General features: G+C 34.8%; 1 protein-coding gene across 1 annotated transcript; it reads right to left on the bottom strand.

The window, feature by feature from the left end:
- Window positions 1-1,258: 1,258 nt before the first annotated feature.
- LOC112516214 (60S ribosomal protein L39-2-like) lies at window positions 1,259-1,647 on the bottom strand. Its single transcript, XM_025123236.1, has 3 exons — window positions 1,550-1,647; window positions 1,407-1,469; window positions 1,259-1,292 (listed from the first exon to the last, which is right to left on the bottom strand). Exons 1-3 carry the CDS (start codon window positions 1,639-1,641, stop codon window positions 1,259-1,261), a joined length of 189 nt encoding a protein of 62 aa, XP_024979004.1. The 5' UTR covers window positions 1,642-1,647.
- Window positions 1,648-15,066: the final 13,419 nt, after the last annotated feature.

Below are 15,066 nucleotides of genomic sequence, written 5' to 3'. Positions count from 1 at the left end.
CTTTATCTTTCTACACTACACAGATTTTGTATTTTATATGTTATTTTGCCAAAACATTCATAGATATGCTAATTTTAAGCTATCGATGATTGAATTGAAGACTTGGTGAGATGAGCATAAAAAAGTCTCATATATACAGTATATCCGTTGTACTGAGTATATCTGTTATACTTACAGGCCAATCTTTCTATAAGATTGAAAACAATTTCATACGTTGAAATTGGCTGTTATCTTCCCATTCCCTTAATCTGAAAAGATTAAACAAGTGGATTTGAAAAGATCTACTTACAATTTGATGAATTGACGGCTTACGCGGAGGATTTCATTCGTTCTTGTGTACGATGTAATGATTCTCATTTCATCATAAGGGGGAGTATGTAATAACGAATGAAATGTCCAATTCCGAACATTTTAAAGGGAATTTGATGTAAAGATCAAGGGGGAGTAACTTCAATGATGGCAAAAGACTCAAAAGACTCAAAAGGAGTGCGACTGGAGATAATTACAGAAAGATTATTCCTGTGCTACAACGACTGAGAGTTTTTGAATGAGAAGATCATTGTTTCAAAAGTTTACCATCAGAGTTCTATTTTCAGAGAGAATTTGTTAGAGTATGTAGTCTAAATATTCTTTGAAGATCAATTCTGAAGATTGTTATTGTTTCTGATCTATATTGTCAAAAGAGAAAATCATTGCGGTTCTACATTCAGGGGGAGAATGTTAGAAGATCTTTCTCAACAAATGATTGTCTGAAAATTTTATGTTGAAGATTGTTTTTGAAGAAGATATAATGTGCTTAAAGCTTCAAAGTTCAAACGAGACTCAAAGCGCAAAAATTCTTTCAAGTCTGAATACAAAGGGGGAGAATGTTAGGACTGAAAATCAGTGTATAATTATATTCGCCTTGAAAGATAAAATTGTCTATAATTGTGTAAAAGTCATCATGTTTGACTTTTCTTAGAGATGTTTGACTTTGACTTTTGTCTAAAGGGTAAATCCTTGTAAATTTTGTAGGATTCTCATTTTGTAATATCTGATACGTTTTATAAAGTTTGACTAGATTTGTTGAGTTGACTTTCTCTCTCTCTATCTCCTTCTAAGTTCTTAATAGAAAATACAGATCTTCCATTGTACTTGAAGATTTAAGGAAAATTGATTGATATTGGACTCTCAAAGAACATTCAACTTGAGATACTAATTTGTAACCTAAACTTGTAGAAGCCGAACATATTCCAATTGTGGTTTTCTCATTAAGGATTCAAAAATTCATAGAAGGTAAACTAAACACAAATCTGCCAATAAGCCCGGGTATTATCAAAATCCTAGACAAAGTAAAACTTAAGTGCATCTCTTTTTAAGCTAGTAATAAAAATAAGTAAATTTCAAGTCTGTTGAATAAGATAAACCGCAAAAATAACACCTCAAATCCAAGCTTTGTTCTGCACCAGTGTCTGCGCTTGGCATTGTACCTGAACAAATTAAAATCATGTCAGCAGAGACCTAAAAAAAAGAAACCAAAAACATACCCAAGTGTAAAAATAGTTTTTACCTGATTTTGTTACCAGTCCTCATGTGAATCCAATTGGGAATGGGCCTGTTCTGCCTCATCTTCTTAGAAAGCTTCTTCTTGATCATGATCATCTTGTGTGATGGCTGTAAACAATAAACACATTTAAAGCAAAAGATTAACCACTTTTTGAATAATTCCAAATGAATAGCAAATTAGAACAATGTCTATTTCATACAATCTATAAACTGCCATAGATATAGACCTTCATTAGTGTAATAAGGTTTTCAAAATGGACATCTCAAACCATCAAGATCGATAAATGAAAGTGAATTGAGGTGAGATATGGTAAACCAAAGAACTAAGCATGGTCACGTTATCAAGGTTTGGGATCATGTTCCAAAACCACAAATCAAACCATAAGCACATGAAATTTGATCCAAAGATTAAGCACGATCACACATATCAGGGATCGGAATCACGTTTCAAAACGAAACACCATTTGCACATGCAATTTGATCCAAAGAACTAAGCATGGTTAGGATATCAAGGGTAAGGATCATGTTTTCGAACCACAAATCAACACATGCAGATGTCACGACCTAAAACAAGGTTTCAACAATCTACAATTTTCAGTATCATAAACGAATCTAAAGAATATCCAAAAAGCTTATGTTCCCAATCACAGCTTTGAAGATCTTATATGAAACAATTTTGTTAACTTGCATCCAATCAAAAGCCATTATATGTCTAAAAAGCTGTTTAAAAGCACCTTCTATTTCCTAAAACAAACTCGCTTCGTAGGACAGAATTAGTACAATAATGTAACTCGATTGTGAGCACATGGATTTAGCAATTAATCACTTAAAAACCTAAAAGAACCAATCACGAACTACAAAATTCTCAAAATCCATATCAGCTTCAGCAATTAATCACTTTTATGAACCAGAAAATGTGAATTCTCAATGCCAAATAGCCTTCTAACTCATTCTAAGAGAACAAATACACTTAGGGTTTGTAATTCGTAGGAAATAATTTAACATTGAACAAAATGAACAGCGTTAGATTACCATGGCGGAGATCCTGATTCCTTCTCTGGTGCTCAGACGGCAAACGACGATCACACCTTGGCTGACTTGGCTATGGGTTTAGTGTTTTGTAGGCTCAAATTTAGGGCTCATTTTGGAGTTTGTTTAGATAATGACAAAAGTAATTACCTGGAGATGAAATATTACAGGGTGATGGATCGATTGGATTAGAGGAGCCATGGATTGATTCCAATAGGAGCTACGAAAAATAAAACGGAAGCTTGAAGGTAGGGATGGAGGCTTGAAGCTTGAAGGATCGATAATGGGTAAGAATCCTAACTTTATTGATATATATATATATATATATATATATATATATGACACTAGATCGATAGAAGCTTGAATATTGGAGAGATCAATTTGAGGAGGGAAGTGTGTCTGATATGAATCTTGGGAACCTAAAAGCAATTGATCTATAAATGTTGGGAACCTAATCGTCGTCTTGGGGAGATCACTTTTGATTATGCTTTAAGAATATGTACTTTGTGTTTTATATGTTGTATTTAATTTAAGACTTTAAGACTTTAACAAATTTGGTTAATAAGATAGTATATATATACACATACACACACACACACGAAGATTCAAACGAGAACGATGACTATTTAAAAAAAAGGTCGTTAATGTACAAATTCACATGTGATTACATTAACGTCAAAAAATAGAAACGTACGACTTTTGAAACTGTATGATTTTGTACATGAATATATATATATATATATATATATACGTGAATCATGTATGATTTTGTACGTGAATCATATATGATTTTGTACATTAACAATCTTTTTTCTTGTTCTCTTAAATAATTAGCGTTCTCGTTTGAACCTGATCTCACATTATGTTTATATATATATATGTTTATATATATAGAGGAGTGATCAAATAAAAACCGCTCTCATTTGTGTAAACCGTGCAAACCACCTTCATCCGTCGATTTCATTGTTTAATCTTATGAAAAATTTTCATGAAATTGTTTAATCTTGTGAAATTGTTTCATTTAATACTTTTTTTTGATGAAGTTGTTTCATATATGGTTGTGAAATTGTTTCATATAATACTTAATGAAACTGTTTCATGTATTTCTCTAAAATTGATGAAACTGTTTCATGTATTTCTCTAAAATTAAAATAATGAAGATGATAATATCCATGATTAACACCCTTCACAATAAAAATGGTTAATCAACCTCTCATAATTACAAAAAAATGAACAAAATGAAAATTTATGATTGGTTGAATAAGGTTTTCACAGTTTTTATAAATTGAGTGGTTTTTATTTGAACGCTCCCCTATACATATATATATTTGGGATCACGTGAGACCAACCTGTTTTCGTGAGACTCGTTAGACCACTTTTTTACACTTGAAAACTTCACAGCAAAACACTGTGAAGGTAACCTTCACAGTGTTTTTGTTGTGAAGGTTCGATTTTTTTTTACCTTCACAGCGTTTTGCTGTGAAGTTCCAAGTGTAAAAAAGTGGTCTCACGGGTCTCACGAAAACAAGTTGATCTCACGTAAACCCAACCCTATATATATAGGCTCATTCACGGAAGAACTGAATAGTTTGTGGTAACCGTGAGATCATATGTGAACCATTCGTTTGAGATATTTAAGGATATTTCTTAAATAAATTAAAAGGGTAATATAGTAATTATATTTTTGACAACTAATCAAAATATTTAATTAAACTTTTTAGAAGGAAATATTTAATTATAATTATTTACCTAGTATTTCAATTACCTAATATACATCGTATTTTAAAGACGTTTGTGAATAAAAGTTTATCATAGTGGTAACGTTCAAATGTTTCACGTGTATCACAATGTATTTTCTTTGTTTTATGAAATATATCATATTGTGCATTTTCGTTATTTTCATTGTTTTACAAAGGGTATCACATTGCGCATCTTGTATGTATATCTGGGTGTCACAATGAATATCGTCTGTAGATATCGCAGTGTGTATCTTGTGTTCAGATAAGGTTCATCGGAATAATATTCGGCGAATAAGATTCGCCGGACAGAGGAAAGAGAAGAGATGAGAGAGGATATTTATAAAATCCATGAAATGCCCCTAATTAATTAATATTTTAAGTTACAATTACCAAAATTATTGATTTCCTAATTTAACATTTGATTTGTGGTTGAGATAGGATCTCACGATTACCACAAACAAAACAGTTCTTATTTGATTAGCCATATATATATATATATATATATATAGAGTTTGTTTCAAATGCAACCCATTACATTTGTATAACCAATGCAACCCAATAAATTGAAATATTCATAGAAATGATGAGAGTTCATTTATTATGATCAATACTTTATATTAGGAAACAATCAAAACTTTTATAAAATTACATATTCATCAAATTAAATGGACGGTTGAGATTAGGTTGTATTGGTTATACAAATGTAAAAGTTTGTATAATAACCCACCCACCTCTCTCTTTATATATATATATATATATATATATATATATATATATATATATATGCATATACCAACATGTGGAGCTGGTTATCATCACCCAAACAATGACCATAGAAATAGAGTTAGTTGAAGGAAAAGTCTTTTTATTTCCCAGTGATCATAGATTACAAATAGTAGCTCATACAACTATTTATACATAAAGAGAAATAAGAGTTTATAATCTATAAGAGTTTGTTCCTGCAATTTGTCGATGATAATTCTTTTGACTTCGTCTAATACCTTCTCTCAGGTTGAACTTTGGTGGCCAATGTTTAATTTGTCACGGGATAAAAATCATCTGTTCCAAATTTTTAAGGGACTGTTTGACAATTGCTGAATGGTTTGGTGCAGAATGATTAAGTGGTCAGAATGATTAAGAGGCTCTCATAATATAGTGCAAAATGAAATCTAATTGTTTGGTAATTGTGGACACTGAAATTAGGGCTCTTAATGGATAAAGGAAATCCAGGATACAAAATCATTTAAAGAGTTTTAGAACCATTAATAGATAGATTTTTTTTGTCAAACAAGATTCACCTCTTAATGATTCAGAGATTTCCTCTTAATGGAACTATTAAGAGGTAAACAAACAACCCCTAAGTCTTATTTATGTCCACTAATCAGATAAATACACATCATCAGAAAGAGAATGTGAATTTGAATAAAATATATAAAATATGTTTTATCTTTATTTCATTGGTTGGATAGCAATATCTCGCAAATTTTGAAAAATGTCCTATAAACTCGTCTTTTTATAGGACACTTGTGTTTATAAGACATTTTTTCAAATATTGTAGTACAAATTAACTAATACGACACTTTATATTAAAAGTGTCCCTAAAAACTTGTTAAAACACTCAAAACATCTTATAAACCTATTGTAATACTTTTAGATGAGACGTGTTTATGCCAAAAATTACACTAAGTAATACTTGAGATTTGTTTGTGGAACTTTAATAACTAAAGATCAACTACCTTGAAATAAGCACAGGGAAAATAATAAACAACGAGGCAAGAGAATAGGTGATGTGGAAAAACCCTTAAACAAAAAAAACCACAGAAGATGCAGGAGATCGTCGATGTACTATTGACGTCAAGAAGGGACGTCGTCCTTTGGAACAATCTATATATCTATATAAAGCAGAAACATGCAGCGCTGACGTGTCATCACTTCAAAACAACATTCTTATCTTCCCTTTTCCTCAGATTTCCCCTTTTTTCTCTCCCATTTAATCCAAAGCAAAACCTTCCGTCTTCTACTGTTACGTTTTCCCTTCTTTTCCATGGTCAGAAACTTCTTCTTCTCCATGGTCAAAAACTTCTTTTGCTCCATTGATAAGTTACATTTTTGTTCTTCTCCATCTCCCAATCTCAATCCGCAGTTGGATTTTTTTTGTAATTTCACATTAAGTTTTCCAATCCATTGTGCATCTGCTGTACATGAGTATCAATAGGTATGCTTGTGTTTGATCTTTTATGTTTTTTGGGGTGGGTTTCGTTTTTGAAATTGGAAGGTTTGTCTTCTATCTCCCTCAGTCTCTTCTGCTCTATCTCGATCTCATCACCTCAAAATAACATTCTTACCTTCCTTTTTCCTCAGATTTCCCCTTTTTTCTCTCCCATTTGATCCAAAGCAAAACCTTATGTCTTCTACTATTACATTTTCCCTTCTTCTCCATGGTCAGAAACTTATTCTTCTAAAATATATCCAATGAACTTCATCCATCATATATGGTTTCAATATAGTAACATCTGAAACTCTCACCTTATGTCTTGGATGTAGCTCATCGAGTCCTCTTGTGTAAATTATGAAGCCAACTCTTTTCTCTTTAAGTATTTTCCTTCAGATTGACAAACTCCGATTAACTTTCTCTTTGAAGTCTTAATACTTAAAAATATTTAATACTCATAATTTATACCAAGTCTTTTGGTATCCGATGAAGCACCTTCATAATATCTCTATAGCTGTAAATCTAATCTATAACTTATATTTTGAAAAAAAAAATGATAGGATTTTTATTTGTAAAAGTCTTATAACTATCTGTATTGATCCAAGAGAGAAATACATTTAACAAAATCAAATACTAGTTGAAGTGAGGTCAAGATCGCCACGAAAGCGGATTTGCTTATCATCTAGCCAAAAACAAGTCCAATACAAGATACATTTAACTAGTAGTCTGACAAATACTACTACTGGTAAGCCGAATTTTGGAGTACAAATTTGTCCAACAAGTTTGATTCACTAACTCTCCAACACTTATCTTGGTATGAGAACATGCATAACATGTTAACCAAAATAAGTTCAAACGTACTATTTTATTATTGTTATACTTCCTTTACTGTTCCTTCGACATACATAAAGATAGGAAAGGTTAACAAGTGTCTACATCAACCTCAAAGGCTGAAATGAAAAGTACTAGCATGCATGGATCATCAAATCAAAATGATGACACACAATAAAGTTGGATAGTAGCATTTAATGCAATAGATGTTATAAAAGGTCACCCTTGTCATTCAGTGCTACTCACATGTTTTGAAAGAACTTCTATGTGAGTGTTTCTTAGGAAAAATTTGGTGTCACCATCTGAAGAACTTTTTTAGTCTTTCAGATCTGAAAGAGTTTTTCCTCCCCCTAATCTTTTAGTGTTAGCAAATTTGTCACAGTTAGATTGTTTAAGATCACATGTCTTACCTTCCTAGTTTTTACAACAAATCTGTAATTGTTTGTTTTATACAAAATATAGAATATAAAATTAAAAAGTGAACATCTGTTGTGTTCGTATTTAATCTCCACTCTATAAACACCTCATGTGTAAGTCATCATTCCCCAGGACCAACAAGTGGTATCAGAGCGATTTGTTTAAACTCATAAATAAGATCCAAGTGACTTCCACAACAAATGATAATGACTCTCTATCTAAATCTCCTAGTTTTCAAAAAAGATAACTTTTCTCTTTGAAAAATCGGATTACACTCTCTCTCAAAAGTGGTCAACACGTTCCTACCATTTTTCTTCCTAGTATTAGAGATGAAAATGACAAGGTTACTGAACCAAGAAGACAGAAAATCAAGTCGTCTAACTTATGGTCAGAAGAAGATAAGAATCTAGTCGTAGTTGACACTAGGGTTGAAGATATTTGAACAACCCAACTCAATGCTTGCGGTTTGGAAAATTCTTAACCCAACCCAACCCAAACCAAAGTGCAACCCATTTCAATCCAACCCGTACGGTTTGGTCGGGTTGATATTTTGGTACATTAAAATATTCTTCTAACCTTGAATATGTTATTTCACTACTCATAGTTTCCTTTTTATCATCAACCATTTGATACAACTTATCCATATTTATTACGTATATCACATTCAGTTAACTTTCTCAATTTACATATATATGTTCACAGTTACTGAACATATATACGAATGAGTTATATAGAGATGTGAATAGATTGAAAATATGTGTATATGAAAAGCATACATGATAGTGTAATTGTCTAATGTATATATTTAATAGAAATTCAACAAWCATATTAAATCCAAGAAATAAAAGGATATCGGGTTCATCGGGTTAGGTTGCGTTTAAATAATAGTATGGGTTGCGTTCAAATAATAGTAACCCAATATCAACCCATACGTACGGTTTTTGACAATTTTACAACTCGATTGGACATCGGGTTGCTTCGGGATGGGTTATTGTTGGTCCCTTGAGGGTCTACAAGATAAGTAAAACAGTTTGTAGAAGGGGGGCGGGGAGGATGAATACAAACACAATATTTTCAGATTTAAAATGTATATTGATAGAGAAGATCAATACAAATTTTATAAGACTGTTTGTGGAAAGATAAGGTAAGAAAACCTATCTAAACAATCTTTGGTTACACACAGATTCTTAACAAATGAGAAAAGAAATGTTGTAAAGAAAAGTTCTTTTACTTAGGCTATAGAATGCTCAAAGTAAGAATTAGGTTTTGAGAGTGAGTTGCACGCACTCTGCATGGAGAAGAAACACTTCTTTTTATAACCAATGCATTAAATGTTCATTTAATGCAATATGGTAGGGTTAGAGTGCCTGTCAAACCTTCAGAGGAAGGATTGTCATTTGCTACAGTGAATAGTACAAAAGGACTATTCATGAGCAAACATCCTTACCTAAAGTTAATGGATAATAGAGTCGACTAGTCGGCTCCGTACCGTACTAACTATTAGAAAGGGTATGGTTTTGTCCTTTGTGTATATAAGGAAAAGACAACAACAATCGTGCTTGGCAAGCTTCCTTTGATCGCTGAATCCTGGAATAACCTGGAGGTATCATCAGCATTCGCTGAAGCTTGAGTAGTCTTCACACATGTGTAGACAGGCATGTAGTCACTGAGTACCGCTTCAGATCACGTACTCGCCAGTCTCTAATCTTCAGTTTCAGTCTTCGACATTAGCTGAAGGTTCTTTGCTGTGAGTGTTGTCTTCTTGAAGTATCATTGTCTCTGATTGAATTACAATACAAGTTCTTCAGCGATCACTGAACAGGTTCAGTGATGATCGCTGGAACTGAAAAGACAGAAACATAAATACAACGCATAAGTGAAATGGGATTATCATCAAATCACTGAGAGAGAGGATCAACAATTATTTTGCGGTGGGTTGGGTTGGGTTGGGTTGATCGGGTTGGTCGGGTTTTTGAGCACCCCTAGTTGACACCAAGCCAGAACAATCATTGTTATGTCTCTTCCATATGATGTCTACCATTCTATTATGAATCTTTCACTTCAAGAGACATGTGTAATACTCTTACCTTTTATATGAAGGGACACCAGAAGTAATACAAAGGAAAAGCATCAGTCTTATCAGGCAATATGAACTTTCGTATGTCACAAAAACGAATCTCTTGCAGATGTCTACAATAGGTTGAACTCTTTTCTAAATGACCTTAAGATACGTAATACAGTTTTTGATAATGCTTGGATACTTTGCAAATTTATGGATTGGTTACTTGACACTTGGGAAAATATAATTATGTGCTTGAAAACTTCTAAGGATCTACATCACTTCAAGCTTTGTATGACACTTTATATAATTATGAGCAAACTAAAGTACTACAGAAATATGCATTTCAGAAGACAAAAAGTACAAATATTGCATTTGTTTTCTCTAAGTCTAAGAGAATAGTTTATGTGTTAAAGGTTTCATATGACACAGATTCTGACATCTCTGGTGATCACAATGATAAATCTTCCTTTAATCTCAATGAAGATTCTAATAATGAAATTGAAGGTTTATGAATGCAATACATAAGTGACTTTTTTCTTTAGTTGCTTCTAATCTCAATATAATTGCTAGAAAAAGTGGTTTTCAAAGAAGGTCAAAAGGAAGATTATAAAAAAGACTATCATTTGTCAATCGAATTTTGTTCACTCATTATAAACCTAATAATGCTTGTTTCAACTGTGGAAAGAAAGGACATTTTGCAATCAATTGTAGATTTTAGAAGTCAAACCCTTCTCTATCTTCAAGAACATATCATGCATCACAATCCTGTTATAAAGGAGTAAGAAATGGAAGTCAAAAGAACTCTAAAAAAAGATAAAGGAATGATGGTTGAAGAACATTATTAGGTAGAGTCTGCTTCTTCATCCATTGAACAAGAAGATAAAGTAAATCTATGTTTTATGGCTCATCTCTCAGAAATAAAAGATTCTGACAAAATATATCTAACTGGTTCTTCATTAGAAAAGGCTCATCTTTCTCTCAAACAAACAAGTATATCCATCTCTGTCATTTTATGATCGCATGTATGTGAAAACGTCTAATGCTCTTGAATCTAAATAAAAGGTAGAAAAGAAAGCAAAAAAAATTGTTTGTTAAATGTACGAGTGTTTTGAAAAACTCAAAGAGTTTGAAAAAATCCAACATGAGATGGAGGATCTGAAAAACATTTGCTAATATATTAACAATGAAAAACATCTTCTTCTTCAAGATCTTGCAAAAAAAAAATCAACCATTAAAAGTTGGGATCATGCCTCTCCTAATCATATGATATTATTAAACTACCATATTCTCAATAATGGTCATAGATTAGGTTTTTTTTTCTCTCTTCTGTAACAAAAGACTCGGACAAAATTTCAAATGATTTCATCTACTCTAAAAAATCTTCCTACTCTCAATACTCCTCTTGTAATTCTTCAAAAAAATTCTAGGAAGAAATATAAAATACTAGATGGTTTTGTTGATGCCTCTTATCGAAAATGGAATGATTTTGTGTCAAGAGAAATTGAATGTGAATTCATTAGATCTTCATCTCGTCCACAAAAATTAAGTCTTCTAATAAGTGTAAGAATATTGAATTCTCCTTTATTTCAAAAAGAACAAATGAAAAGGGTATTCTTGGACCAAAACCATCTACAGTTTCCTATTCTCACCTTCCAAAACGAAATCCTCAGTTTCAGAAATTTCAAAAGAGATTTAACAAGTTTGAAAGATCCTCTTCTAGAAAATGCTATAACTGTGGAAAACCCTTTCATTTTGCAAAAGACTATCATCATGACAAAATGGAACATCTTTTTGATAGTATTCCAAATTCAAAATAACCCATCAAAAGTTGGGTAGGAAAGAACTAATTCATTTCATAGCAGGGACCGATTCATATATAAATCCTATTTCAGAAAGAAAAAAATTGGTTGTTATTTCCCTACTAGAAGACTTTGTGTCAAAAAGCATATTCACTTAACTTTTTCAGAATCTCCATACTCTTTCGAATTGGTTCCTCTTACCTATACCAACATCCGATATTCTTTTTTTGAACACTATATGACAATTCTTCTTCTATCAGATATTTTCTCTATCGGATGAATGTCTCTCTTCTTTTCATCCGATGAAAAATCCCATATCGAATTTCATGTTCTAAATCCGATAAACCTTCCACTCTCAATTTCTTCAATCCTTAATATTGTCGGATTTAGTAATCCGATAATTCCTAAAAAGAATAACAAGAGTTCAATTATAATTTCTTTTATTAATGACAACTTTCATATCAATTGTGCGGAAGAAGTTTTATTTTTAAAAATTAAATTATTCACTCAACCATCACGATCTGTCTAATCATCCTCAACCTCATGATTATCGTTCTCTCTCCTCTCTATATAAATACCCAAAACCTCCAACCTCTTCTTCACTGCATCTAAAATCCTAGCCTCCTATCTTTCTTCATCTTCTTCAAATTTATTTGTCTCTATTAACACCCAGATTGACTATACATGGACTATTATCAAGGTTAGTTCTCTACTGATTAAGTTCCACTTGAAGTGAAACTATTTGATTGATTTTGTAGGTCCTGAACATCCAAGTTGGTCTAGATGTTTCTAAGTGCAGATTATTCAACTAGCCCTTGCAGCTGTTGGAGCTCCTGAACATAATCGTCTGTCAGGGACTGCGACATACCTGGACATCAGTTTGATGAGATTGCTGATGGTTTCCTCGATAATCGCCTTCTGTCTTGACTTGGATCGCTGAATGGCTTGCTTGATCTCCATCCATTCGCTGTATCCATATCGACCAAGGTAGGAAGGGTACTCGGTGATGGCATCGGGATTGTCCCTGGTGATGAGCATTAAGACTAGTGTTCCACCGTCTTTTAAACGTTCGCTGATGCTGACGCTGATAATCGGCCAGGGACTGATTCTCTTCTTCAGCTTTGCTTCGCTCCACCGTTTGTCCTTTTTCCACCAGCTTCAGGTTCTTCTCATGCTCAACTTCTGCAATGGAAAGAAGTTTAGTCTGGGCTTGGACAGAGTTCACCTTATTCGTGGACTTTCTCTTGGGGAGAATCTTTACAGCTAGTGACTTGGCCAGCTTTAAGCTGTCTTCAGTTTGCTTTTTCTAAAGCTCTAGCTCTTCTTCAGCCCTTAATGCCTCGAGTCTTTCAGCTTCTGAAAGGAAGTCAAACTCACCACCACTAGATGTACGAAGAGAAATTTTTACTCTAGTCTGGTCGAGTGACTCCTTTAGCTGAGTCATCTGCTGGTCGGTGGGAGCAATGGAGACAGGGTTTTCAGGGACCCACTCCAGGCGACCGCAGGTGGTTGATGGAATTTGAAGTTGATACAGAGAAGTGACTACTACCTAAGAGGTAGAGTCTTCAAATATGGGTTGAGGGATATTAAAGAGTACCTTCAGATTCCCTTCTTCAGCGACCACTTTGTCTTTCGACTGGTGGTCCTGGTTCTTTGATGGAGTAGAGTCTTCTTCCCTTTGCTCCCCCAGGGATGCAGAATCCTTGAGGGTGACTCCCTTGGTGGCGGTTGTTGGCTTTTGATACTTGATGGTAAAACTATCTTCATCATCATCGTCATCGTCACCATCTAGGTCACTTTCGGGGTCTGGGATGGTAGGTTTGTCATCTTCATCATCTTCGTCTTCATCATCATCATCATTAACAACAGCAACGGTGATGGGAAGAGCATCATCCGTAGGGATGGCATCGACTACCTCAGCTGAAGCAGCTTCGGTGGTCGGGATTACATGAGCAGCTACAGCTTCATCTCTAGGAGCTTCAGTTTCAGCTCTAGGAGCTTCAGCTTCAGCTGTAGAAAATGCTGGAGCAGCAGCAGGATCAGGAGCAGTAGCAGCATCATCAAATGGTCCAGCAGTATTGGACCTCATCTCCCTCTCTCTGGCTAAGACTTGAGAGTATAAGCCAGAGAGTTCGTCCAAGCGCTGATGCTGGAGAACCATCATCTTCTCTAGCCTTGACAGAGCACTGGCTAGAGTTGTCATTGCCTCACGCGTCTCATTGAGCTGAGCGCGATCATCAGCAGAGAAAGAAGGCGGGATCACTGGAGCTGGTTGACGGATAGCATCCAGGATCTGCTGAAGAAGTCCTGTCTGCTGAAGGGTGAGAGCCTGAGCATCATCAGCCTTGTTGGATAGAACAACAATCGCTTTAGTGTTGGCTCGAACAGCTTTTTGGAAAGTTAAGAGGTGACTCTAAACTTCTTGAACGTCTGCTTGGAGAGCTGAGATGTTCGCATAAAGTTCATCCTTGCGGGGCATCTCTTGGTGAACTTCAGTTATCCTGTAGAGAACTGAATCAACGACTGGGAAGAGAAGTTTGACGTCAGATGCCATATCATAGTCATCATCAATCTCTTCATCCTCTCCATCTTCTTTCTCACCCCCGTTCTCTTCCTCATCTTCAGCATCTGGTTGATGCAAATAAGAAGGACCTGCAACAGAGGAAGTGTGAGCAATAAAAGGCTTAAGGTTAGTAGAAATGAAGGGGTAGGAAGATGGAATACCTGAGGGGCCATCAATGACATCCAAAGGATTGTCACTGCCATGAGCAAAGATGTCGTCGAGAGGATGGACATCTGTATCATGAGGAGCATCGAGAGGAGCAACCTCAGGTCCAATGGTGTGTGTTTCAGTATCAGGGAGGACGGTCGCTGACACATCATCAACCTGGTGTAAGGCACCACCTTTTCTCGTTGGTGCTTGTTCAACTTCAGCACCAGGTCATCGAAAATCAGCATAATTTATATTGCGACGCTAAATCGTAGAAACGCCTATCGTCAAGGCGATCCTAGAGGCCTAGTCCTGACCTCCAGTCTTTCCACTCATTGACTGGATGAAGTGAGAGAACAGGTATTGCCAGATAGCTGACATCCTGTTCTTCTCAATCTTTGATAAGGACTTCATGGGAGCATTTGAGTCCTTCTTCATTGTCCATTGATAGCCAATGGCATCAAGACACTCGATGATCTCGGTCGTTGTGGGTTCGTTGTCGTAGGGGCCTTTGGGAAGGCGAAGAGCCGTCCTCAAGGTGTTCACGCCAAACTTCACTTCCATGCGGTTGAAGGTGAAGTTGACCTGTTCAACTTGACGTCCAGGCTTGACCTCGACGTCCACGACCTCAGCAGTGAACTTGAACTGCTGGAGAAGTCCTTTGACCATGATGGGTTCATGGTTGAGAGCGAAGTCAAGCGACGATTTTTTGAGAAAGTCGG

The sequence above is a fragment of the Cynara cardunculus genome, assembly GCF_001531365.2.
Source record: "Cynara cardunculus var. scolymus isolate 2C chromosome LG 8, CcrdV1, whole genome shotgun sequence".
NCBI lineage: Eukaryota > Viridiplantae > Streptophyta > Magnoliopsida > Asterales > Asteraceae > Cynara > Cynara cardunculus.
This window is presented reverse-complemented; position numbering and strand designations above follow the sequence as displayed.